The sequence below is a fragment of the Thalia democratica genome, chromosome 7, assembly GCF_965202585.1.
Source record: "Thalia democratica chromosome 7, ktThaDemo2.hap1.1, whole genome shotgun sequence".
In the NCBI taxonomy this organism is placed as follows: domain Eukaryota; kingdom Metazoa; phylum Chordata; class Thaliacea; order Salpida; family Salpidae; genus Thalia; species Thalia democratica.
This window is the reverse complement of record NC_139171.1, coordinates 47,132,065-47,159,424: the sequence shown is the minus strand read 5'-3', so window position 1 is coordinate 47,159,424 and position 27,360 is coordinate 47,132,065. Positions and strand designations below refer to the sequence as shown.

General features: G+C 29.9%; 4 protein-coding genes and 1 non-coding gene across 5 annotated transcripts; all 5 read right to left on the bottom strand.

The window, feature by feature from the left end:
- Nucleotides 1-9,227: 9,227 nt before the first annotated feature.
- On the bottom strand, nucleotides 9,228-9,587 carry LOC145841488 (histone H2B type 1-K-like). Its single transcript, XM_082948848.1, has one exon. The coding sequence runs from the start codon at nucleotides 9,585-9,587 to the stop codon at nucleotides 9,228-9,230; it is 360 nt and encodes a 119-aa protein (XP_082804974.1).
- Nucleotides 9,588-9,729: 142 nt separating this feature from the next.
- Nucleotides 9,730-10,110, bottom strand: LOC145841487 (histone H2A). The gene has a single exon (XM_082948846.1). It carries the CDS (start codon nucleotides 10,108-10,110, stop codon nucleotides 9,730-9,732), a length of 381 nt encoding a protein of 126 aa, XP_082804972.1.
- Nucleotides 10,111-10,291: 181 nt separating this feature from the next.
- On the bottom strand, nucleotides 10,292-10,603 carry LOC145840929 (histone H4-like). Its single transcript, XM_082948285.1, has one exon. It carries the CDS (start codon nucleotides 10,601-10,603, stop codon nucleotides 10,292-10,294), a length of 312 nt encoding a protein of 103 aa, XP_082804411.1.
- Nucleotides 10,604-10,788: 185 nt separating this feature from the next.
- On the bottom strand, nucleotides 10,789-11,199 carry LOC145841486 (histone H3-like). Its single transcript, XM_082948845.1, has one exon. The coding sequence runs from the start codon at nucleotides 11,197-11,199 to the stop codon at nucleotides 10,789-10,791; it is 411 nt and encodes a 136-aa protein (XP_082804971.1).
- Nucleotides 11,200-21,197: 9,998 nt separating this feature from the next.
- LOC145841788 (small nucleolar RNA U3) lies at nucleotides 21,198-21,394 on the bottom strand. The gene has a single exon (XR_014370164.1). It is a non-coding gene; the product is annotated as a small nucleolar RNA U3 (small nucleolar RNA).
- Between the last annotated feature and the right edge of the window lie 5,966 nt (nucleotides 21,395-27,360).

Here is a 27,360-nt window from a genome sequence, read left to right as displayed (position 1 = left end):
AAACTAGATAAAACAAATTAAAACATCTTCACTGCATATTTTGAAGCATCGTTAACTGATAAAAGAAACAAAACTACAATTCAAGTAAAATAAAAATGACTTGACCAAATAATGAAGCAGTATGATCGAAGAAGTGTATACGATTTAAGTTAAAGTATGTTTAACTCAATTACAACTGCTCAACTACTACAAGTAGCTTCTAAGTGTACTAAAAACTAGATTAATCGCAATGTTCTGCACAATGTAGGCAGTTGACTAAATTTTTTGCTATAGTTAATTTTAAAAAGATTGTTAAACCATTACAAGTTATCTCTGACTTGGTATTAATGTTAATCCAAGCTCATTATAAACAAGTTATCATTTGTTCTCGGTTGTTTCGAACACTTCTGTTGTAACAACAGCATTTAAGTTTGTAAAAACATGACCAATATGTTTTATTTATTGCTGTGTCTTTTTCTTTTAATTTAAGAACTTTTCTTATCTCAAACTTGTACATTGCTTAATCACTTATACTATCGTAGAACTTGTACAAACAAACTTAAGTAGTCTTAAACCACATGTGCTTTTTAGTTTAGCTAATTAGCTTTTCTGTATGTAGTATAAAACTAGTTAAATTCTGTCTCATAATATTGCTATGTCGTTGCACTGTAATGATATTGTGTACTATAACAACAAAAAAACAATAGCTGAATAGTTTTATGAAGCTCGAAGCTAAGAAAAATAATGTGAAAAGTAAAGACTAGAAAGGCTTAGTTTATTTTTATTAGTTAGAACAAAGTGGGCTCTAAACAAATGAAACACTTAAGCAAACAATCTACAAGTTTCAGACAGCTTATTTGTTTAAAATCGCTTTTTTTCGCTGCTAGACGCCTACGACCATACCACACTGAACGCACCCCATCTCGTCCGATCTGGGAAGTTAAGCAGTGTCTTAGTACTTGATGGGTGACCGCTTGGGAATACCGCGTGCCGTAGGCTTTTCTTTTTGAGCTGTTGTATGTTGGACCAATGATTCATACCGATCATATACATTTTTCGTTTATCTTAAACTTATCTTACTTTTAAAAAACATAACTTAAAACAAACAGTTACAGCAGTTTTGAGTCATAAAGTTGTGTCATACATAGTGTTCAATTGAGTTACAAAGCTGTATACTTCTTTTCTTTTGCATAACGTTTCAGCTGTTAGTATTTTTATGCATCGATGTTTTTATTTGAAAAATCCGTAAGCTACTAAGTTCAAAAAAAAGTCTAGGGTTTGTAAAACGAAAGATTTAATGATAGTTGCACTGAAACTGTATGCTTTTGATTGTCTTTTTTTGTTTTGAACAATCACAGTTGTTTACATATATTTGTTGTATAACTTTAAAACTGTTTTTTATGTTAAGTTTTAAATTGAATTTCAACAAACATGATTAATATAACTTTTTTAATTAAACCTCAAATGATCAAGAATTTTTAATAATAATACAAAGTTAATTTAAAGTATGAAATAGAAACTAACTGTTTTGTTTTCATTTCAAAGTATAATTGTTAATTATAGTGACGTAGGAGAAATTTTTAAAAACAAACTAAGCAGTTATTTAATGAAAAAATAAAAAGTATACAACGTAAGCGTTTATGAGAATAAGTTTTGTGTAAATAAAGAAGTTTTTAAGAAAAAGCCTACGGACAACACACTGAAGTTAGTTGAAGCTTTTTATGAAACATTCAATTATAACTGATTTATAAAACTTGTTCAACGATTCAAATAATACTTTTAAAACATAACTAGCTCCTTTCTCAAAGTAGTTGAAAATGGTCAGATAAAATTGCAAAAGCCAATATAAGGAGCTTAAAAAACGTTATGTAGAAGTAAAATGTTTCATTCAACTAGCTCTAACTCTTACTTTTGATCTTTTACCAGCACAAAGTTGTTAAAATTGTACACATATTTTGTTTAGTTAATGGTAGTTTAATACTGCTTAGTAGAAATTAAAAGCTAGTTAAACAAATAGGTAGATTGCCATAGGTTTATAAAAAAGCATAGTTAAAAAAACTGTTAATGCCGTTTTAAGCTATCAAATTGTGTTATATGTGGTTTAGATAATTAGTGATATGTACCGTAAAAAAATGATAGAATTAAATGGTAACATCCTGTTACTTCTTTTGTACCAATTGATTTAGTTTGATTTAAATGTTGATGCTTTAACTTGATAAAGCTATAAGCAATGTCAAATCAACTAAACAATGCAAGCTTTTTAAAGTTAAGGATTCGAATTGTTCTTTTTTGTTCATGTTGTAATAAGTTGTATACTTGTTGATGCTATTTTTTGCTTATGTTTTTTATGAGTTTTAAATTGCAATGCATGTTTTCAATTGTGTTTTAGTTGAAGTTTGGTTATAACTTTCTGAAACAAGATAAAATAAAGCTGTGAACAATTTGAGTTCAATAAAACAGTTTTAAGTTTTGTAAAAAGATTTTGGTCGTGTTACTTCATGATTGTTGTACTGAAATCGCAAGTTTTTTAATAATTTTCATTTTGACTTGAACATCTACTGTTGTTTACACATGTATATTTTACAACTCTAAACTGTTTTATATAGTTTGAAATACATGCAATAAATACTAATAAAAAATTCTAGAAGCTATTGATGAGATATTTTTTTATAATAAAAAAAGTCGGTAGGACTTTTTATGTGTACTATTTTATGGGCACTATTTTATGTGTAGAATTGCTGCATTCAATTTTTGATGTGATGTCATCAAAATTATGTGTAGTATTTAGATGTTGCTGCAATTAAGTTGCTGCAATTAAATGAAAAATAAATTACTGTCCAGGCCTTATATAAATATTATGGATAGTTTTTGTAGTTTAAAGTTTATAAACAAACAAATAAAATATAACTTGAATAAACATAAACCAATAGTATGATTTATTTTTACATTTATTTGAGTTATATTTTTTAAACTGACAGAAGTAGTGGCTAGACTTATAAAAGATTATGGATAGATTTTTTTAAGTAATTTTTAATAAAGAAAAAAAAAAAAACTTGAATACACTTAAACAAATTGTTTGATTTATATGTATATTTATGTAATTTATTGTTTTTATACTAACAGAATTAATGGCTAGTCATATAATAAGTAACTTTTTTTTATTTGAGGTTTTATAAACAAAATTTATAAATTAAACTTGAACACACATAAACTGTTTGATTTAAATCTAAAATTGTTTGATTTATAGTTGTATATACGTAATTTGTATTTAGTAAACTTATAGAGTAGAGGTTCGACCTTATGTGTACTACTTTATGGGCACTATTTTATGTGTAGAATTGCTTTAATCAATTATGCCCATAATTTGATGTGATTTCATTTAAATTATGGGTAGTATTGAGATGTAGCTGCAATTAAGTTGCTGAAATTAAATGAAAAATAAAATACTGTCTAGATCTTATATAAATATTATGGATAGTTTTTGTAGTTTTAAGTTCATAAAAAAACAAATAAAATATAACTTGAATAAACATAAACCAATAGTATGATTTATTTTTATATTTATTTGAGTTATATTTTGTAAACTGACAGAAGTAGTGGCTAGACTTATAAAAGATTAAGGGTAGATTTTTTTAAGAAATTTTTAATACAGAAAAAAAAAATCTTGAACACACATAAACCAATTGTTTGATTTATAGTTGTATATATGTGATTTATATTTAGTAAACTTATAAAAGTAGTGGTTTGCTCTTATGTGTACTATTTTATGGGCACTATTTTATGTGTAGAATTGCTTCAATCAATTATATTCAATGGGTAGTATTTAGATGTTGCTACAACTAAATGAAAAATAAAATACTTTCTAAGCCTTATATAAATATTATGGATAGTTTTTGTAGTTTTAAATTTATAAACAAACAAACAAAAAATAACTTGAATACACATAAATCAATAGTTTGATTTATTTGTACATTTATTTTAATTGTATTTTGTAAACTAACAGAAGTAGTGGATAGACTTATTAAAAGATTATGGATAGTTTTTTTATGTAATGTTTAATAAAAAAAGCTTGAATACACTTAAATCAATTGTTTGATTTAAAAGTAGACAGTATCTTATTTTTACTTAATTGCAGCAACATCTAAATACTACCCATAATTTAAATGAAACCACATAAGTTAATTGAAGCAATTCTACACATAAAAGAGTGCCCATAAAATAGTACACATAAGTCCAAACCACTACTTCTATAAGTTTACTAAATGTAAATTACATATATACAACTATAAATTAAACAATTGGTTTATGTGTGTTAAATTTAAATTTTGTTTATAAAATCTTAAATAAAGAAATATCCAAAATATTTATAATATGCCAAGCCATTACTTCTAGTAGTATAAATAATATAAATTATATAAATATACTATTAAATCAAATAATTGGTTTAAATGTAATCAAGCTTTTTTTTCTTTATTAAATCTTAAAAAAAAGTTATCCATAATCTTTTAATAAGTCTAGCCACTTTTTCTGTTAGTTTACAAAATACAATTTAAATAATTATACAACTAAATCAAACTATTGGTTTATGTGTATTCAAGTTTTTTTTTTATTTATAAATTTAAAACTACAAAAACTATCCATAATATTTATATAAGGTCAGGACTGTATTTTATTTTTATTTAAGGCCATAGGGGGGGTCCGACTTTTTTTTTTACAAAAAATAACTTTGGATTTTATGTGAAAGCTTTAAATACAAACTACAAGCCTGTTTTTATAGAATTTAAAAATATAATTTAACTTTTGAGATATTTTATTTTTTGTAAAAAGTTTCCGATACAAACGTATGAACCGCAAATTTTTTGGGGTTAATTTTCTCGGAAATTTAAAAATTCACTAAAAACCTATCTCCTCCTTCATTTTTTGACCTAGAGACTTCAAATTTTCAGGAAATGTTCCTTTTAATATTTTAAAGAATCTGAATGTTGGAATTTTTAAAATTTTGAAAAATAAAAATTTTATCCACAAAAAAATAAAAAAAAGGGTAGTTTTTTGACAATTTTTTTTTTTTACTCAAAATTAAAAAAATTCCTACAATAGATCTCTTTAACGTTTAATGATACACATTCTGTAAAAATTTGAGAAAGATTACTCAAAAAATGAAGGAGGAGATAGATTTTTAGTGAAATAGTCTTTTTTTGCATTTTTAGTTTTCGCCTTCCATAAGGAACCTATTGAACGCCCTTTCTTTGATCGCTTATATCTCAAAAGTTACTTTGAGTTTTTTTAAGCGGTTAAAAGTGTCTGATAGCTCAGATTAAATTCTACTAAATAAGATCAAGTTGTAAAAAAGAAAGTGAGCCCCCCCTATGGCCTTAATTACAGCAACATCTAATACTACCCATAATTTAAATGAAGTCACATAAAACTATGGTCAAAATTGATTGAAGCAATTCTACACATAAAATAGTGCCCATAAAATAGTACACATAAGAGCAAACCATTACTTTTATAAGTTTACTAAATATAAATTACATATATAAAACTACAAATCAAACAATTGGTTTATGTTTGTGCAATTTTTGTTTTTTTATTTTGTTTATAAAATCTTAAATAAAATTTTCTTTCAAAATATTTATAATATGCCAATCCATTACTTCTGTTAGTATAAAAAATATAAGTTACATAAATATAATTTTATATCAAACAATTGGTTTAAGTGTATTCAAATTTTTTTTCTTTATTAAATCTTAAATGAAAAAAATATCCATAATCTTTTAATAAGTCTAGCCTATACTTCTGTTAGTTTACAAAATATAATTTAAATAAATGTACAAACAAATCAAACTATTGGTTTATGTGTATTCAAGTTATTTTTTATTTGTTTGTTTATAAATTTTAAACTTCAAAAACTATCCATAATATTTATATAAGGCCTGGACAGTAATTTATTTTTCATTTAATTGCAGCAACTTAATTGCAGCAACATCTAAATACTACACATAATTTTGATGACATCACATCAAAAATTGAATGCAGCAATTCTACACATAAAATAGTGCCCATAAAATAGTACACATAAAAAGACCTACCCTTTTTTTATAATAAAAAAAGTTAAGCTTATTTTGTTACAACTTAATGTATTATTTTCATTTAAAAATATAACATATTTTTTACGATGACGTAGAATTTTTTTTTTTGATAAACTAAATATTTGTTAGATATTACAAAAAGAAGTAAACAAAGTAAGCATAGTGGGAATAAGTATTGTTTAAAAAAAGAACTTAACGAGAAAATCCTATGGACACAAAAATCAAGTTAGTTAAAGCTTTCTGCAAAAGTTTAATTACATGTAGCGTAAGAGACTTAAGCGATGCTTTTTAATTGCAACTTGCTCCATCCTCACAAGTAGTTAAACATGTCATGTAAGAGAACCAAAACAATTGTAAGTACAACAAAGTGACTAAAAAATAAAACATAAAAGTAAAACTTTAAGTAAAGTGTGTTATACAAACATTCTAACTGACCTTTCACCTTGCTTTTGGGCTTTCACCAGCACAAGGAACATTAAGTTTGGTACATTTTTGTCTTTTAGTTAGAGCTTGTTTTACACTGCTTTGTGGGCATTAGTAAGTGGTTAAATTAAGTGGTGGTCCTGATGACTTTACATTTATAACAAAAATAACTAATGACAAACTGTTTAAGTCGTTTTAAAACATCAAGTTGTCTCACATACAGTTGTAACAAGTAACACAAATGAATGGTAAGAAGCTGTTACTTCTTTTCCTGCGTACCATGTTTCAGCTAATGAATTGGTTTGTTTCATATGTTTGACGAGTTAAGCAACCTACTAAATAGATGTCCTCTTTGGAAAATTGTAGCTCTAAGTATACATTTTTATCATTTATTTAAGCTGTTTTTGTTTTGGTCAATTGTGTGCTTGTTGATAGTATTATGTTTCTTTTGAATTTTGAACAATCGATGTTGTTTACATTTATGTATTATAATGTATGAATTTTGAATAGCTATGCATGTCTTTAATTGTAATTGTGCAATACTTTTTATGGAACGTTAACATTTTTTTGTTATTAACAGTTGAAAACATTTTCTACTAATAATTCAGTGAAGTTTTATTCTTATTATTTTCATTAAAAAATATAACTAGTTTTTACAGTGACGTAGCATAACTTTATTTTAATAAACCAAAAGACAAATAAATATTGAATGATAAACGAACAAAAGTCCACAAAGTAAGCATGAAAAAGAATGAGCTCCTTGATTAAATGAGATAACAAGAAAAAGACCACGAAAAACACATTCAAGTTAGTTAAAGCTTTTCACTAAGCATTCAAGTACCTTAAGCAATGAGTTAAGGATTAGAGCAGTGATCACACTAGTTTCCTTCGTAGAAGTTACATCAAAAACAAAGTAAAAGTGGAGAAATCATAGCAAGCTTAACTATCTAATTAACAATGGAAAGCGATAAAATATAAATTTAAAGTGAGATGTGGTGTTCTTGGATCGTTTATAAGCATAAAGTGGATTAAGAATGAAAGTGTGTGAGTTTAGTAGACATTAGCAGCTTGTATAACTGATTGGTGATGCACGTAAGCTTTAGACTTATGGATAGAATGATTACAGTAGTTTTGATTTGTCTCATGTACAGTTTAAAAAAGAGATACAAAAAATGATAACAAGTTTTTTTCTTTGTATCATGTTTTTATGTGTAGTTGTTTTTATTTGATAAAGCCACTAACAATTTGAGTTGAACACAACAAGTCTAAGGTTAATACACATATTTCAATAGTACTGTTAAATGGTTGTTATACTTAAATTGTATGTTTGTTTCGAAAAAACGCTGTTTTTACATAAATGATTTGTACAACTTTTAATAAATTTTTAACGGTTTCAGTTGCATTCTTATTAATAAGATTAATAGATTTTTGAAAATAAAATCCAAGTTTAGTTGCTCTAATTGAGTCAAGTAAGTTTATATTATTGCAAAGTTAAGTTTTCCTTTCATTGTAATCGAATGTATTATTTTCATTCAAACTTTTATTTTTAAGTGACATAGCACTATTTCTTTTAATAAACTAAATTCAATTTAAAATGTTTGAAAAACAAGTCCACAAAGTAGAATGAATCAAAATAAGTTTTATTTAAACAAGAAAATGCCTATGGAAACTTTTACCTAACACTTAAATACTAAATATTTTTACACAGTTTAAGCAATGATTTCAAAACATAACTAGCTCTTTCTCAAAAAGAGTTTCATCAAGTAAAAGTAAAAAAAAAACTATAGTATGTGTAACTAAGTGGTAAGACAGGAAAACAGGGATATTATCACTCATAAGTAAACTGTATTATCCAAATATACTAACTGTTAATCCACCAACACAATGTAGATTAAGGTTTGTACATTTTTTTCGTTTTATTAAGGCTTGTTTGACACAGTTTAGAGACTCTATTAGCTGGTTAAATCAATTGGTTGTCCTGATCACTTTAGATTTAAGACAAATATAAGCTAAACTAAAGCATTATAGTTGTTTTAGGTCATCAAGTTGTATCATATCTAGTTTTTACCTTAAACTATATGAAACAAGTGGTACAAGCTGTTACTTTTTTCTTTTGTCACATGTTTCAGCTAATGAATTGACTTGTTTCATATGGTGGTGTTTTTACTTGACAATATATCTAAATAAGCTAGGTATATATTAGCTTTGTAAGAAGGAATAATTAACTGTACTTGAAAATCACACTTGTTATTTTTGTTTTGAACTTTTACTTGCATTTTTGTACTTTTAAAAACGTGTTTCACGGTTTCAATCGCATTCAAAATGTTAAGAAGAACACATTCAAAAAGTTAAAGCTCATTGTGTTATTTACCAACAAAAAAAAAAACTTAAAAAGATAATTAAAACTAAGTTTTTTTGTTATAAGTTGAACATAAAGTTTTGTTAAAAACGAATATACTTACTTACCGAATGTTTTAACAGAAGTTCAACAAATGAATAACATGTAGTTTTCTGTCTAAAAAACGTTAAGAAGAAAATAACTTACGGACAACATATTCAAGTTAGTTAAACCTTTTTTGCAAATATTTTTATTGCCAGTACTACTACTACTTTTTTCATGTTAATTTGTATAAATATCAATATGTTGGTATTACTGTAAAGGCAATTTTTACTTAAGTTATCTAATAGCTGGTTTTATTCAAAAGGTGGTCCTAAAAAGGACCGGTTGTTGAGCATTTATTTTGAGCTGGTGTATTTGGTAACAGCTTTAGTTCCTTCTGAAACTGCGTGCTTTGACAACTCGCCGGGGAGCAAGAGCCTGACAGCAGTTTGAATTTCGCGGCTGCTCACAGTTGACCTCTTGTTGTAATGAGCCAAACGTGAAGCCTCTGCTGCAATGCGCTCGAAGATGTCGTTGACAAATGAGTTCATAATTCCCATCGCCTTGCTGGAGATTCCGGTGTCGGGGTGCACTTGCTTCAAAACTTTGTACACGTAAATGCCAAAACTTTGTTTGTGCCTCCTCCTTCGCTTCTTCTTGCCGTCGACCGGGGTGGTCTTGGCTACTGATTTCTTCGCGCCTTTGGTAGCTGTCATAATGATGTGTGAACTTGAGTCTCAACGCTGCTATATATACTGAAAATTTATGCAAATTAGCAGTTCCGTACGCGAACGATCGCTTCTCTCGTTTGTAGTAAATGTTTTAGGTGGCCCTGAAAAGGACCTGGTTTGTTTAAACTTAGGCGGACTTTTTTGAAGCGGTCTTCTTAGGCAATAATACTGCCTGGATGTTTGGAAGAACACCACCTTGAGCAATAGTGACGCCTCCGAGAAGTTTGTTCAACTCTTCGTCGTTGCGGATAGCTAGTTGCAAATGGCGAGGAATGATCCTGCTTTTCTTGTTGTCACGAGCAGCGTTACCGGCAAGCTCGAGCACTTCTGCGCTCAAGTACTCGAGAACGGCAGCCAGATAAACTGGAGCACCGGCTCCGACTCTTTGGCTGTAGTTGCCAGTGCGCAACAGACGGTGCACGCGACCGACTGGAAACTGCAGTCCTGCACGAGAAGACCTGCTCTTCGGCTTAGATTTGAGTTTCGATCCTTTACCACGTCCCGACATTTTGTTGTTCGAATGATTGTGCAATGTAACTTGCACAGCTGAATATACAACTCAAACCTAACCGCGACGAACGAAAAGCTAATTTGCATAAATCGTAGCTGCTACTTTAATTTGTCAATGTTTTCCAAAATACATTTTATTGATATAGGTGGTCCTAAAAAGGACCGGGTTCGCTAATTGTTTAGCCACCAAAGCCGTACAAGGTTCTTCCTTGACGCTTGAGTGCGTACACGACGTCAAGTGCTGTGACGGTCTTGCGCTTGGCGTGCTCTGTGTATGTTACTGCATCGCGAATAACATTTTCCAAGAAAACTTTCATGACGCCTCTCGTTTCTTCATAGATCAGTCCCGAGATTCGCTTTACTCCGCCTCGGCGAGCCAAACGGCGGATCGCTGGTTTCGTGATACCTTGGATGTTATCGCGAAGTACTTTGCGATGGCGCTTGGCACCTCCTTTTCCTAGACCTTTACCTCCTTTGCCGCGTCCAGACATGTTGAATATACTGATTTTGTCAGTCCCTCGACTATATATACAAGCTGTTACGGACGCGTACGGTTACGACAAAACTCATTTGCATACCAAAATGACACATCTTTTATTTACATTCTTTCGTTTGGTTGTTGTCTCATTTTCAAAGTTTAAAGGTGGTCCTGAAAAGGACCGGTTTTAGCCAATTCTTAAGCTCTTTCGCCACGCATTCTCCTGGCGAGCTGGACGTCTTTGGGCATGATCGTCACACGCTTGGTGTGGATCGCGCAAAGGTTAGTATCTTCGAACAAACCAACGAGGTACGCCTCGCTGGCTTCTTGCAAAGCCATTACGGCACTGCTTTGAAACCTCAAGTCAGTTTTGAAGTCTTGAGCTATTTCACGTACCAGACGCTGGAAAGGCAACTTACGCAAAAGAAGCTCAGTTGACTTCTGGTAGCGTCTGATTTCTCTCAGCGCAACTGTGCCGGGTCTGTAGCGATGAGGCTTCTTCACACCTCCGGTAGCGGGTGCGCTCTTGCGAGCGGCCTTGGTGGCGAGCTGTTTCCTTGGAGCCTTGCCTCCGGTTGACTTACGAGCGGTTTGCTTGGTACGAGCCATTTTGATGATAAAACTGTTTAACGGAAGACTGTTTATATACTGTTTACATAGACACGGACGCAAGCGATTCCACTGTATCTCATTGATTGATTTGCATATTTTTAGTTTAGTAACATTGTTTGCGTTTTAAATTTTATTTATACTTTAATTGAGTGGTCCTGAAAAGGACCTTGGGTAAAAGAACAACTTATTTCTTGCAGCTCTTCTTGGTACTTGCCTTCTTAGATGCTTTTTTGGCTGCCGGCTTCTTCTTTGTTACTTTCTTCTTCTTGCTTGCAGCTTTTTTAGAAGCTGCCTTCTTAGGAGCACACTTTTTAGCAGGTCGCTTTTTGGCTGCTGGTTTTTTTGCTGCCTTCTTGGGAGCACACTTCTTCACTCGTTTTTTAGCTGCGGTCTTCTTTACTGCTGGCTTTTTAGCTACTTTTTTTGTTCTCTTCTTGGGACCAGCAGCTGGCATTGGAGCAAGCTTGAACGAGCCAGAAGCGCCTTTTCCAGTAGTCTGGAGAAAAGCACCCTTGGTCACGCCGCTGGTAAGTGCTCTCTTCAAGTGAGAATTAGAAGCTGAGAGCTCAAGCTTGTAGGTTTCCGCGATAAACTTTTGTATCTTCTGGCGGGATGTACCTTTTCGTTCTTTCATTGCTCCCAGGGCAGAGCTGATCATTTCCCTGTAACTCGGGTGTTCTGCCTTCTTGGCGCTTGGTCTTTTGGAAGACCTGGCCTTAACTGCGGCCGGTGCCGCTGCTGATGGTGCTGTTACTGCTGTTGTAGACATTTTGTATGTTGATTAAAGAAAGCAAAACAATACTTTCAGCAGTTACTGACTGTGACGAATTGACTGTTGAGCAGTTTTGCTTTCTCAGGTACCTTTTACTGATTAATACAAGCATTAGCGTGTGAGTTTAAAGCCTGTATGCTAATAAAAGCAAAGTTGCTTTACTACTAATGTTAAAAATGTTCCAGTGATAAAGAAACAAGACTTAGCCCGATCCAGAAGTGAATTTTTTTTTAAAGGTTAGCTTTAAAGGTCCAGAAAAACAGTCTAAATGCTACAGCACATCTCTCCATTTAGTGAGATAAACCTCAAATGAAACAAATTATACTACTACACACCCAGCTTAGTTTTCTTAAGCTGCAAGCTTAAAGTAGTAAAGTTTTAGACAAGGCTAAGTGTTTTTTTCATCTCAAGCTTAAGCAAAGTTTTATTATTTTATTTCCAGCCAGCTTTGTTAACCGTAAAACCCATGAAGTATGTTTAACTTGATTACATTTTAAACTGTGCTGATTTGTAAAAAAAATCCGAAAAATGCACAAGTATTCGTTTTGTGTGATTTTACTAGTTATAATTACCTTAAATTTACTCATAATAAAAAGGGTAGTACTAAAAAATTAAATTAAACCATCTAATTCAATTTAACTACTTAAGTTTTTAGTTTGTTCTTGCACATACTAGTCACTTACCTTCTCAAAAACGCGCTGTACATATAAAAACTCGTTCAAAAGTTAAAAGCAAGTAGGTTTATTTTAAAAAGTGCCAATAAGTTTATGTAAAAAAATGTAGTTTCACAGTTAAAAGTATTTGAAATAACTTTTCTCAACTGTTGTACTAGTTAATTTCTGTCTTATAATGTTGCTATGTCGTTGCACTGTAATGATATTGTGTACTCTAACAACTAAAAATCAATAGCTGAATAGTTTTATGAAGCTTGAAGCTAAGAAAAAAATGTGAAAAGTAAAGACTAGAAAGGCTTAGTTTATCTTTATTAGTTAGAACAAAGTGGGCTCTAAACATATGAAACACTTAAGCAAACGATCTACAAGTTTCAGACAGCTTATTTGTTTATAATCGCTTTTTTTCGCTGCTAGACGCCTACGACCATACCACACTGAACGCACCCCATCTCGTCCGATCTGGGAAGTTAAGCAGTGTCTTAGTACTTAGATGGGTGACCGCTTGGGAATACCGCGTGCCGTAGGCTTTTCTTTTTGAGCTGTTGTATGTTGGACCAATGATTCATACCGATCATATACATTTTTCGTTTATCTTAAACTTAACCTACTTTTAAAAAACATAACTTAAAACAAACAGTTACAGCAGTTTTGAGTCATCAAGTTGTGTCATACATAGTGTTCAATTGAGTTACAAAGCTGTATACTTCTTTTCCTTTGCATAACGTTTCAGCTGTTAGTATTTTCATGCATCGATGTTTTTATTTGAAAAATCCATAAGCTACTAAGTTCAAAAAAAAGTCTAGGGTTTGTAAAACGAAAGATTTAATGATAGTTGTACTGAAACTGTATGCTTTTGATTTTTTTTTGTTTTGAACAATCACAGTTGTTTACATTTATTTGTTGTATAACTTTGAAACTGTTTTTTATGTTAAGTTTTAGTTTAATTTCAACAAATATGATTAATAAAACTTTTTTAATTAAACCTCAAATGATCAAGAATTTTTAATAATAATACCATGTTTATTTAAAGTATAAAATAAAAACTAACTGTTTTATTTTCATTTCAAAATATAATTTTTACTTATAGTGACGTAGGACAAATTTTTAAAAACAAACTAAGCAGTTATTTAATGAAAAAAAAAAAACAAGTATATAAAGTAAGCGTATATGAGAATAAGTTTAGTGTAAATAAAGAAGTTTTTAAGAAAAAGCCTACGGACAACACACTGAAGTTAGTTGAAGCTTTTTATGAAACATTCAATTATAACTGATTTATAAAACTTGTTCAACGATTTAAACAATACTTTTAAAACATAACTAGCTCCTTTCTCAAAGTAGTTGAAAATGGTCAGATAAAATTGCAAAAGCCAATATAAGGAGCTTAAAAAACGTTATGTAGAAGTAAAATGTTTCATTCAACTAGCTCTAACTCTTACTTTTGATCTTTTACCAGCACAAAGTTGTTAAAATTGTACACATATTTTGTTTAGTTAATGGTAGTTTAATACTGCTTAGTAGAAATTAAAAGCTAGTTAAACAAATAGGTAGATTGCCATAGGTTTATAAAAAAGCATAGTTAAAAAAACTGTTAATGCCGTTTTAAGCTATCAAATTGTGTTATATGTGGTTTAGATAATTAGTGATATGTACCGTAAAAAAGTGATAGAATTAAATGGTAACATCCTGTTACTTCTTTTGTACCAATTGATTTAGTTTGATTTAAATGTTGATGCTTTAACTTGATAAAGCTATAAGCAATGTCAAATCAACTTAACAATGCAAGCTTTTTAAAGTTAAGGATTCGAATTGTTCTTTTTTGTTCATGTTGTAATAAGTTGTATACTTGTTGATGCTATTTTTTGCTTATGTTTTTTATGAGTTTTAAATTGCAATGCATGTTTTCAATTGTGTTTTAGTTGAAGTTTGGTTATAACTTTCTGAAACAAGATAAAATAAAGCTGTGAACAATTTGAGTTCAATAAACAGTTTTAAGTTTTGTAAAAAGATTTTGGTCGTGTTACTTCATGATTGTTGTACTGAAATCGCAAATTTTTTAATAATTTTCATTTTGACTTGAACATCTACTGTTGTTTACACATGTATATTTTACAACTCTAAACTGTTTTATATAGTTTGAAATACATGCAATAAATATTAATAAAAAATTCTAGAAGCTATTGATGAGATATTTTTTTATAATAAAAAAAGTTAAGCTTATTTTGTTACAACTTAATGTATTATTTTCATTTGAAAATATAACATATTTTTTACGATGACGTAGAATTTTTTTTTTGATAAACTAAATATTTGTTAGATATTACAAAAAGAAGTAAACAAAGTAAGCATAGTGGGAATAAGTATTGTTTAAAAAAAGAACTTAACGAGAAAATCCTATGGACACAAAAATCAAGTTAGTTAAAGCTTTCTGCAAAAGTTTAATTACATGTAGCGTAAGAGACTTAAGCGATGCTTTTTAATTGCAACTTGCTCCATCCTCACAAGTAGTTAAACATGTCATGTAAGAGAACCAAAACAATTGTAAGTACAACAAAGTGACTAAAAAATAAAACATAAAAGTAAAACTTTAAGTAAAGTGTGTTATACAAACATTCTAACTGACCTTTCACCTTGCTTTTGGGCTTTCACCAGCACAAGGAACATTAAGTTTGGTACATTTTTGTCTTTTAGTTAGAGCTTGTTTTACACTGCTTTGTGGGCATTAGTAAGTGGTTAAATTAAGTGGTGGTCCTGATGACTTTACATTTATAACAAAAATAACTAATGACAAACTGTTTAAGTCGTTTTAAATCATCAAGTTGTCTCACATACAGTTGTAACAAGTAACACAAATGAATGGTAAGAAGCTGTTACTTCTTTTCCTGCGTACCATGTTTCAGCTAATGAATTGGTTTGTTTCATATGTTTGACTAGTTAAGCAACCTACTAAATAGATGTCCTCTTTGGAAAATTATAGCTTTAAGTATACATTTTCATCATTTATTTAAGCTGTTTTTATTTTGGTCAATTGTGTGCTTGTTGATAGTATTATGTTTCTTTTGAACAATCGATGTTGTTTACATTTATGTATTGTAAATATGAATTTTGAATAGCTATGCATGTTTTTGGTTGTAATTGAACAATACTTTCTATGGAACGTTAACATTTTTTTGTTATTAACAGTTGAAAACATTTTCTACTAATAATTCAGTGAAGTTTTATTCTTATTATTTTCATTAAAAAATATAACTAGTTTTTACAGTGACGTAGCATAAATTTATTTTAATAAACCAAAAGACAAATAAATATTGAATGATAAACGAACAAAAGTCCACAAAGTAAGCATGAAAAAGAATGAGCTCCTTGATTAAATGAGATAACAAGAAAAAGACCACGAAAAACACATTCAAGTTAGTTAAAGCTTTTCACTAAGCATTCAAGTACCTTAAGCAATGAGTTAAGGATTAGAGCAGTGATCACACTAGTTTCCTTCGTAGAAGTTACATCAAAAACAAAGTAAAAGTGGAGAAATCATAGCAAGCTTAACTATCTAATTAACAATGGAAAGCGATAAAATATAAATTTAAAGTGAGATGTGGTGTTCTTGGATCGTTTATAAGCATAAAGTGGATTAAGAATGAAAGTGTGTGAGTTTAGTAGACATTAGCAGCTTGATAACTGATTGGTGATGCACGTAAGCTTTAGACTTATGGAAAGAATGATTACAGTAGTTTTGATTTGTCTCATGTACAGTTTAAAAAAGAGATACAAAAAATGATAACAAGTTTTTTTCTTTGTATCATGTTTTTATGTGTAGTTGTTTTTATTTGATAAAGCCACTAACAATTTGAGTTGAACACAACAAGTCTAAGGTTAATACACATATTTCAATAGTACTGTTAAATGGTTGTTATACTTAAATTGTATGTTTGTTTCGAAAAAACGCTGTTTTTTACATAAATGATTTGTACAACTTTTAATAATTTTTTAACGGTTTCAGTTGCATTCTTATTAATAAGATTAATAAGAAATAATAAGATTTTTGAAACTAACTAACTACAATTAATTTATAATCCATTTTTATACCTTATTAAAATGATTAATTACAACGAAAATAAATCGAAAAATGCATGCAGTCATAATTATCTTTCAGTTTAAATGTCGAATTAGCTTTCAAACAAAACTAATCTTTGCAAAAAAAAAAAATAACAACTTTGATTTAAATTCACTTGATTAAGATAAGATACTTTATATTATAAGCTATCAGTAATTTAAAAAGTTTTAAACTTATAAACCATTGTTTAATATGTAGGATTTTGTTCATTCTATAGTTTGGTTTTATTAGCAATCCGGATCCGGCCGGATTCTAATTTGAAAAAAAAGTCCGGATCCGGTTCCGGCCGGATTCTAATTTTTAAAAAAAAGTCCGGATCCGGTTCCGGCTGGATTCTAATTTGAAAAAAAAAGTACGGATCCGGGTCCGGCCGGATTCTAACAGAGATCCGGCCGGACCCGGATCTAGTTAGTAAAAAAGAGCATACTGAATTTTTTTTTTCAAAAACAAACCCTGTGTAAATTGTTAAGAGTCATTTTCGTCAGTTAAAATTAAACACCTACCGTGATTGGCTCATTTTGTACACGTGACTAATTTACATTTGTTTACATTTAAACTATGAAATAAACATTTCAGAAATGCAACTCTTTACATATGTTGTAAAATAGAAAACTTTGGAATGAATACTTGCATTATTTACTGTTTAAAGTTGAGCTCAGAGAATATTTAGAGTTAATACGGTAATGTACGAGCCAATGAGAATCATATGACGAAATGTTTCAAACTAAATACTGATGCAACAAAACATTAGAACAACACAGGCAGTTTATATGTAAGCAGTTAGTTAGTTTGGTGTGCAGCTTGAAGCAACAAAATATCTTGAACTTTTTTGTGAATGCTTATTGTAAGTAGTGTTTTGTTTTAAAAGTAAATATTTCAACTGGTGTTTAATTGTTTAAATATTTAAGCCAGGTTTATAGTTTAATAGTTTATTGAAAATTTTACAGTTTCTTGTTTACTAAAAGTTTTATTTAATTTTTAGTTTATTGTTTTAAGTCTTTTTATATCGATTTAAATAGCTTCCAGTTTTTAAAGTGTTACCAAAATAATTAATAATTTTGTATATGCTAGTATTTCTTGTTGTGTTTTATATAAAAGATTCATCACTCAAAACTGTCGTGTCTGATTATAGAAAGTAGTCTCAGTTAGAATTTGGTATTTGTTAGATATTAATTAAATAAGGTAGAATTTATTTATGATGGGTAGTACTAATAAGTTAAGTGTACCACAATCAGTCCACAACTTTACTACCAAATTGTCAATCTTTGCTAGCTGTTCTACTGATTATTAGATTAAAGTAATTTTTCAGTTTTTAAAAACCTCACTCTGACTCAGGCTTGTTTATACTCACTCTAGCTAGTTTTATTGACTTAAACAGTGGCAAACCTGCTAGTTTAAAAATTTTTGGGAATTTTAGAAAATCTTGGACTGCCTCAGGCTAGTTTAGTTTTTTATAAAACTCAGGCTAGTTTTCTTTAAGATTTTGAATGAGTTTGAGCTGAACCAGTTTTCAATATTTTGTAATTTTCTAGTGTATTTTTTTCAAGAACTTGATTTCAGATTTTTAATTGTAAATAACACCTAAATTTGTAAACCTTGTGGCTAGCTGTTCTACTTATTATTAGATTAAAGTTCTTTTTTTTCAGTTTTTAAAAACCTCATTCTAACTCAGGCTAGTTTATACTAGTGATGTACCGGACTCACTATCCGGGTCCGGCCGGATATTGCCATTTTTGTCTGATATCCGGATCCGGCCGGATTCTTATTTGAAAAAAAAAGTCCGGATCCGGTTCCGGCCGGATTCTAATTTGAAAAAAAAGTCCGGATCCGGTTCCGGCCGGACTCTAGTTTGAAAAAAAAGTCCGGATCCGGTTCTGGCCGGATTCTAATTTGAAAAAAAAGTTCGGATCCGGGTCCGGTACATCACTAATAATAAACCAGTTTTCAAAGTTTTCGATAGATATTTATTTGACCTGTATTCTTAATGTGCTTTGGACTTTAGATTTGAAATTTAGTGGTTAGTCAATGCACTTAAATTTTTGATTTTTTTTACAATTCTTTCTACCTTAATTCCAATAATGTTTATTTTAATTTATCGATTATGCTTTGGCGAAGCGACAAAAATAATTGATAAATAACAATGATATACTAAACAGTTGCACAAATGCACAAAACCTAACTCTAAAGATCAGGATGTGATATGTCCGGTTGATGTTTAACAAGAAGAAAATTTATTCATGAATTTTTTAGTTTGTTTGAATTTTGACATTCTATTATGTTCTAATTGAAATTTATAAAAGTAACCCTGAACCTTATTTAGATGTAGAAACGCGTGATTCAGACTGTTTTGCTGATTGTTGCACTAAAATCATTGTAATAATTTACTAAATCGTCTAAATATGTGTTGCTGAATATTGCAGAGAAGATTTTTTGTTTAAAATAAATTGTAGGTTAAATCTAAAAGGATAAATTGTGCAGCTGTATTTGGTTTTATTGGAACTCATTGACCGTTGAAAGAGTTGATATTAAAGTTGCTTATTATGAAGTTAAAACCAAATTCGTTAAAAACCTTCTCCTTCAAATCATAAATAAGTCAATTAGTATTATACTAAAGTGTTGATTTCTTTTGCTATTAATCTATAAAAACTAGGTAAAACTGTATTTTTTGATTTTAAGGTATATAAATTTGTGTCTCTTTGTTATGTGTCATTCAGAGTAAGTCGCCCAGATTTTGATGCCTGGGTCTAGCGTACGACAACAAACTTCCAATAGCAATAAATATCTAAAATTAAATTTTAACAGAAGGTATCTGAACATTAAGTTTTATTTTAAACAAATTAAACTAAATTTTATTAAAAAAACAATTTTGTTGAGGTTAGCTTTTTTAAACAAATCCTTATTAAAAAAACAACAAATAAACACATTAATACAGATCAGGTTAACAATTGTCGGGTTAGATCAGGTTAAAAACGATCGGATTAGTGATGATCGGGTTAAATATGATCGGGTTATAAATGACCGGGTTAGAAATGATTGGGTTAAAGTGGGTTAGAAATGATCTTATTCGAAATTATCTTATTAGAAATGATCGGGTTGGAAGTGATCGGGTAAGAAATTATCGAGTTATAAGTGATCGACTTATACATTATCGGGTTAGAAGTGACCAGATTAGAAGTAATCGAGTTAGAAGTGATCTGGTTATAAGTGACCGGGTTAGAAATGATCGGGTTAGTAATGATCGGGTTAAAAATGATAGCGAGTTAGAAATGATAGTAAACCGCAGCTGACACAGATTGAGCTTGCAGCTCTAATTTTACGAACATTTTTAACATCAAATATAAAAGTTTGAAGAAAACTAATTTAGCAAGGAAATTAAAGACGTTCATATACACATTTGGCTGTATTTTTTGTACAACTTCATGATTACATAACTTTCTTGTTTTTTTAGGTAATATAAAAAACTTATGCCATTTAAAAGCTCAGTTCCTCAACTTTAAAATAAAGTTATTTTGACGTAGTTTAGTGTTGTACAGCTGAAGCAGGGGCTGAAATCAGCGTATTTAAAGTCTTAAACTCTAAAATCAATAAAAAAAAAGCATAATTTTTCATTCTTTTAGGTAAAGCTACAGCTCCAGGGTTCCACCCCACGCGACGCCCCTGATTAGAAGTGATCGGTTTAGAAATGATCGGGGTAGAAATGATCGGCTCCCGCACTGTGCAGTGCATAAAGTATGCTAATCTCTTCTGTTATCATAAACTCTCTTTCTTTATGACGTCATAAAGCTTCACACGAACGTTAGCATTCAGAATATCAAACATTAATACATGCAACTCATATTAGTTAGATCCTTCTACAAGGTGAACGGAAATGAAGACGGTTTGAACATATAACTTGATGTGTGAAACGTGTCTTGCCGAAATTCTTGTTACGCAGAAAGGCACGAAGCACAATCTGATTCGTCCCCCAAAAGAAGGATCTCACCTGATGTTTGAATCAGATCTTATTCATAAAATTAACTACAAAATTTAGCGGCGAGCTTTGTTTAAAAGTCTATTCTGATCCATGTACGTTTCTATGGGAAACTTTTTTGCAATAAATTAAAAAATGTTACTCATAGTAAATGAAAATAGTTTCTTTTGCATTAAAAAATATTATAGTTTAAAGCAATTGATTTTTTGCATTATTAAGTTTTCTCTGGAGAAGCAAAGATTTCCTTACTTCAAATTAAAGCATAAATTACTTTATAAAAAGTTTATCAAACATAATACAAAAAAAGGCATTTGTAGCTAATATAAAATAATCTAAATATTCGTATTGTTTAATAAAATTTTAATTTATACCTAATTACATCATGTTTGAAAATAAGCTTATAACAACATATAAAAGTTTTCTTGTGATTTTAAACGATAATATATAGCCCCACTAGGCTGGTTGTTAATCACTCAGAAAGAGCGATTTCCCTCCACTGCTGCCTTAACAACAGTGGAACAGTCATTACGACACTCAGCAAGCTGAAGTCATTTTCCTGCTCAGAAAACCTCTCCACAATTCATCATCGTGAGTGGTTGACCGTCATTGTTAAATAACGTTCGTGAGACACATACTTTAGAAATGATCCCTAAAAGTATGATCTTGAGATTTCATCGCAGATTTTAAATATGTTTTTAAGTGTGTAAGCTACAACTTAGATGTTTACTGTTGTGACATCACAAACGATAGAGCTTTGTTGTGACGTCATATCAGAGAGAGAGAGCACTATTACATAAAAACTGTAACTTAATAAAATTTAAGCGCTATATCATACAAATAATAAACTAAATGGTATTTTTAAAATTGAGTAGTTTGCATATACCGTTTTCTTTACTGTTAACTTGTTGTTTTCCAAATAAAGAAATAAACAAAGGTTAATGGCTAAATATCTAGTTTTTATTTGTATGAAATATTTTACAAATCTATTTGTGTTGGAAACGTTATGTTTCAAAATAAATATCAACATTTTGGTAAACTTACAATTCCTACCCACGATCAATTTCCACCCGCACACTTTCCACCCACGTACAACTCCCACCTTTTTTTTGTCTTTACTTATTGATCTTTTTTTTTTTTATCACTGTTACCCTTAACCCTTACCCTTGGTCGGTTCTCAGATTTGATCAATTTTGAATTGTGCGGGTGGGAATTATGCGCAGGTGGGAGTTGATCGCGGGTTGGAACTGAGCGGTTCTACAAATTTTAAACGTTATCTAGCATTTAAATTTATTGATCAAATTAAAACTTACTTTGAAACATTGAAAAGCATTTGTGTTGTGTTAACATTTTATTTAAGTAGAGTATTTCTAACCTTCCTTTGGTACATCTGTTTATGAAGAATAAATAAATTACCTCCAAAAGTAAACTTGTAATTCAGTTAAAGATGATTAAAGGAAAAATATTTTGAAACCTTTGCATAAATAAAAGTAGAAATTTTCGCAATTTGGCAGAATAATCTAGCAAAATTTATGTTAACAAATATCCAAAAGAATGTTTTATACTTTATAACCATTGTCAAGATTAATACGGAACTGTAAGTTTTAAAATTCAATTACTTTGTAAATATCAGCGTATTTGTGCAAGAAAATACAATGTTACAGGGAAAAAATATTTTTAAATAAAAGCTTGCTTAAAAGTAAATAAACAAATTTCAAATTAAGAAAGTTTATTTAACTTATTTAATATATAACTGAACCAAAACTAGTTAGTAGTGATCTACTAAATCTTAAGACTTCGGTTAGACCCAGCCGGTTCGGGCCTTTTTGGATTCTATAGATCACTTTAAGCTTTTTGAATAATACTCATTTATTTTTCAAAAGTTAAATGAAATGTTAAACTGTTTAGAAGAAAATTTAAATAAAAATAGAATAGGGCGTAACACGTAAAAGGTTATAAAAAAGCAAGCAGTCTAAAGTTTAAAACGAGTGTAAGTTATTTTAATGTCAATTAACTTATCTTTCAATTTGCGGTTACTTGTAAGTTCAACTTCGGTTTTTCTTTTTCGACTAACATTAATTCTAAATTCTAAACTCACTTCTCTAGAAATTTCAAGTTATTCTCTATGTTTGAATTTTAACACGGTATAGCACTAAAAAACAGCAACTCTTCAAAACATTTGTCCCGATTTCTTTTCTATGTAGGAGATGCTCTTGCCTACAGAGCAGGTATACTTGTTTATGACACTTGAGTTTAACATTTCTGAATACTAGTATTCAAACACATTTTTAGTAATAATGTTGGTATTTTTTACTTTGTATTTTTCAAAAACAATCATTATTCGTTTTAAGAGTCTGACAAGTAATTTTCTAAGTAGATTGTTGTAAAATACGAACATTGATGGATTTCAAAGTTTTCACCAGTATTAGTTTTTTGTTATTATTTGAAATATAAATTATCGATTTTATGGGTTTCAAGAAAATTCTTAAATCCATTTAACATATTATTTTTTTAAATGAGTTTATGACTTTTTATACCTAAGTTATTATTTTATAGCTTATAAAACTCTAAAGTGTAAAAGTCTTTACCAGTTTTTATTTTTAGTTAAAGAAAATCTTTTTGGTTGTTCTATCTTACAGTTTAAAAATCATAAAAAAAAAAATAATGATTTTGTAGAATAATGCACATGCGATACGAAAACAAACTTCTCAGCTTCATATAAATAAGAAAGAAAGAATGTATAAAATTAAACAGTATATATTTTATAAAGTTTCAAAGTTTATAAATTACAGCTTTTTTATAGTTTTTGAACAGATATTTTATTAGAAATCAAACTTAAAGAAAGTTCAGGAACACTGAATAAAAAAAAGTTTACTGCAGTTTAACAAAAGTCACCTTATTATTTAGTATTAGATCATTGTTACTATTAATTAAGGGCAATACTTTTTTTTTATAACTGCGGACCTAGTTCAATTTATTCTATGGAAAATATTTCACGTCCGCGACTTATAAAAGCCCTTTTAAAGATAGAGTTTTGAACACAGTATAAAAGTAGAATAGATTTTTTTTGTTACACTCTCAAATAAAATTAAGTGATTAGTTAAGGCGTTTAATCTCAACGGTTTGCATAACTGCTCTTAATTTTTCATCATATATTTAGTTTATCACTACAGTAGTTTATCTTTGCTCGTGAACCTACTTCGGTTCAAATAACATTTTTGGCTATTTCTTGCAAGAATATAAAAAGTAAATTTCCTTATAGGTAACTCATTTCATTTATTTTAGTAAGGTATTTCTTAGGTCACCTCAGTTCAGTAAAATCTTTTCTGGATAGCTCAGGCCTAAACATTAATTTAATTTTTTTCTAACCATGTCTTTTAAGGTTATCTTGTAAATTTACGACATACATTTTATGGTTAAATTTATGGTGTTTTTAGTAAAGATGTCTAGTTTACAAAAACCATTTAATTATTTAAAGTATGTTTTGTTTGGTTGGTAGGACTTTCAGCATCCATTTAAATGTTATTGACTATTTATTTAATTGTGAATGACGTGTGACCAGGATTGGAGGGTATTGTATATTTATATTTTAGTTTTATTTTATTTTATCATGGTATTGTGTCTTCTTTGGAGAGGATGTTTGTTGAAATAAAAAATCTTACTTTTAAAAAGCCTGATTTTATTTGAAACTTGTTATTTAAAGGTCGTTATTATACAAAAAAGAAAAAGTTCATCCTAAACAATTTATAAACAGTTAATATTAAAGCAGATACCCGCATACTTTTAACTATATACTTTACTACAGTTTAAGCAATGATTTCAAAACATAACTAGTTCTTTCTCAAAAAGAGTTTTATCAAGTAAAAGTAAAAAAAAAACTATGGTAAGTGTAACTAACTGGTAAGACAGGAAAACAGGGATATTATCACTCATGAGTAAAATGTATTATTCAAATATACTAACTGTTAATCCACCAACACAATGTAGATTAAGGTTTGTACATTTTTTTCGTTTTATAAGGCTTGTTTGAGACTGTTTAGAGACTCTAGTAGCTGTTAAATCGATTAGTTGTCCTAAATACTTTAGATTTAGGACAAATATAAACTAAACTAAAGCATTATAGTTGCTCTAGGTCATCAAGTTGTCTCATATCTTGTTTTTACTTTAAGAAATTTGAAACAAGTGGTACAAGCTGTTACTTTTTAAAATTTTTTTTGTACTTTAATTGAGTGGTTCTGAAAAGGACCTTGGGTAAAAGAACAACTTATTTATTGCAGCTCTTCTTGGTACTTGCCTTCTTAGATGCTTTTTTGGCTACCGGCTTCTTCTTTGTTACTTTCTTCTTCTTGCTTGCAGCTTTTTTAGACGCTGCCTTCTTAGGAGCACACTTTTTAGCAGGTCGCTTTTTGGCTGCTGGTTTTTTTGCTGCCTTCTTGGGAGCACACTTCTTCACTCGTTTTTTAGCTGCGGTCTTCTTTACTACTGGCTTTTTAGCTACTTTTTTTGTCCTCTTCTTGGGACCAGCAGCTGGCATTGGAGCAAGCTTGAACGAGCCAAAAGCGCCTTTTCCAGTAGTCTGGAGAAAAGCACCCTTGGTCACGCCGCTGGTAAGTGCTCTCTTCAAGTGAGAATTAGAAGCTGAGAGCTCAAGCTTGTAGGTTTCCGCGATAAACTTTTGTATCTTCTGGCGGGATGTACCTTTTCGTTCTTTCATTGCTCCCAGGGCAGAGCAGATCATTTGCCTGTAACTCGGGTGTTCTGCCTTCTTGGCGCTTGGTCTTTTGGAAGACCTGGCCTTAACTGCGGCCGGTGCCGCTGCTGATGGTGCTGTTACTGCTGTTGTAGACATTTTGTATGTTGATTAAAGAAAGCAAAACAATACTTTCAGCAGTTACTGACTGTGACGAATTGACTGTTAAGCAGTTTTGCTTTCTCAGGTACCTTTTACTGATTGTTACGAGCATTAGCGTGTGAGTTTAAAGCCTGTATGCTAATAAAAGCAAAGTTGCTTTACTACTAATGTTAAAAATGTTCCAGTGATAAAGAAACAAGACTTAGCCCGATCCAGAAGTGAATTTTTTTTTAAAGGTTAGCTTTAAAGGTCCAGAAAAACAGTCTAAATGCTACAGCACATCTCTCCATTTAGTGAGATAAACCACATATAAAACAAATTATACTACTACACACCCGGCTTAGTTTTCTTAAGCTGCAAGCTTAAAGTAGTGAAGTTTTAGACAAGGACAAGTGTTTTTTTCATCTCAAGCTTAAGCAAAGTTTTATTATTTTATTTCCAGCCAGCTTTGTTAATCGTAAAACCCATGAAGTATGTTTAACTTGATTACATTTTAAACTGTGCTGATTTGTAAAAAAAAATCCGAAAAATGCACAAGTATTCGTTTTGTGTGATTTTATTAGTTATCATTTACCTTAAATTTACTCATAATAAAAAGGGTAGTACTAAAAAATTAAATTAAACCATCTAATTCAATTTAACTACTTAAGTTTTAAGTTTGTTCTCGCACATACTAGTCACTTACCTTCTCAAAAACGCGCTGAACATATAAAGACTTGTTCAAAAGTTACAAAGAAAAGTTTAAAAGCAAGTAGGTTTATTTTAAAAAGTGCCAATAAGTATATGTAAAAAAAGTAGTTTCACAATTGAAAGTATTTGAAATAACTTTTCCAAAGTGTTGTACAGTTTTTTTAGATTTCAACAACGTTTTATCTGTTACTCGAAACTGAACTAAGACTTTTCTTTGCAGATTTTACAAATAGATTTGATCGTAACTTTCCAAAGCAAGATAAAACTATTTACATTTAAATAAACATCAGTACTGTTCAAAGAATTTTTGCAAGTCCAAAATATCAATACGAAGTTATTAAAAAGTTTCTTATCAATGCTTATTACGAGAAGAAAAGTCTTACGTAAAAAAAGATGTTAGGCTTATTTTTTAAGCAGTATTAAAAAAGAAGCGTTCCTTAGCAAAAAATTTAAAAAAAATCAAAAAAGTATTCAAGCGATAATCTTTCAAAACTCATTTGAAAACCTTAATGTTTAGATAAACTTTCGTGTACAATCAGTACTTAAAAGGTTGCAATGTGTTTAACAAAATGTATGTTTTTGAGTGTAATACAGTTAAAGTTTATTATTCCAAAGTTTGTTTCGTCGTTTCAAAACTAGATAAAACAAACTAAAACATCTTCACTGCATATTTTGAAGCATCGTTAACTGATAAAAGAAACAAAACTACAATTCAAGTAAAATGAAAATGACTTGACCAAATAATGAAGCAGTATGATCGAAAAAGTGTATACGTTTTAAATTAAAGTATGTTTAACTCAATTACAACTGCTCAACTACTACAAGTAGCTTCTAAGTGTACTAAAAACTAGATTAATCGCAATGTTCTGCACAATGTAGGCAGTTGACTAAATTTTTTGCTATAGTTAATTTTAAAAAGATTGTTAAACCATTACAAGTTATCTCTGACTTGGTATTAATGTTAATCTAAGCTCATTATAAACAAGTTATCATTTGTTCTCAGTTGTTTCGAACACTTCTGTTGTAACAACAGCATTTAAGTTTGTAAAAACATGACCAATATGTTTTTTTTATTGCTGTGTGTTTTTCTTT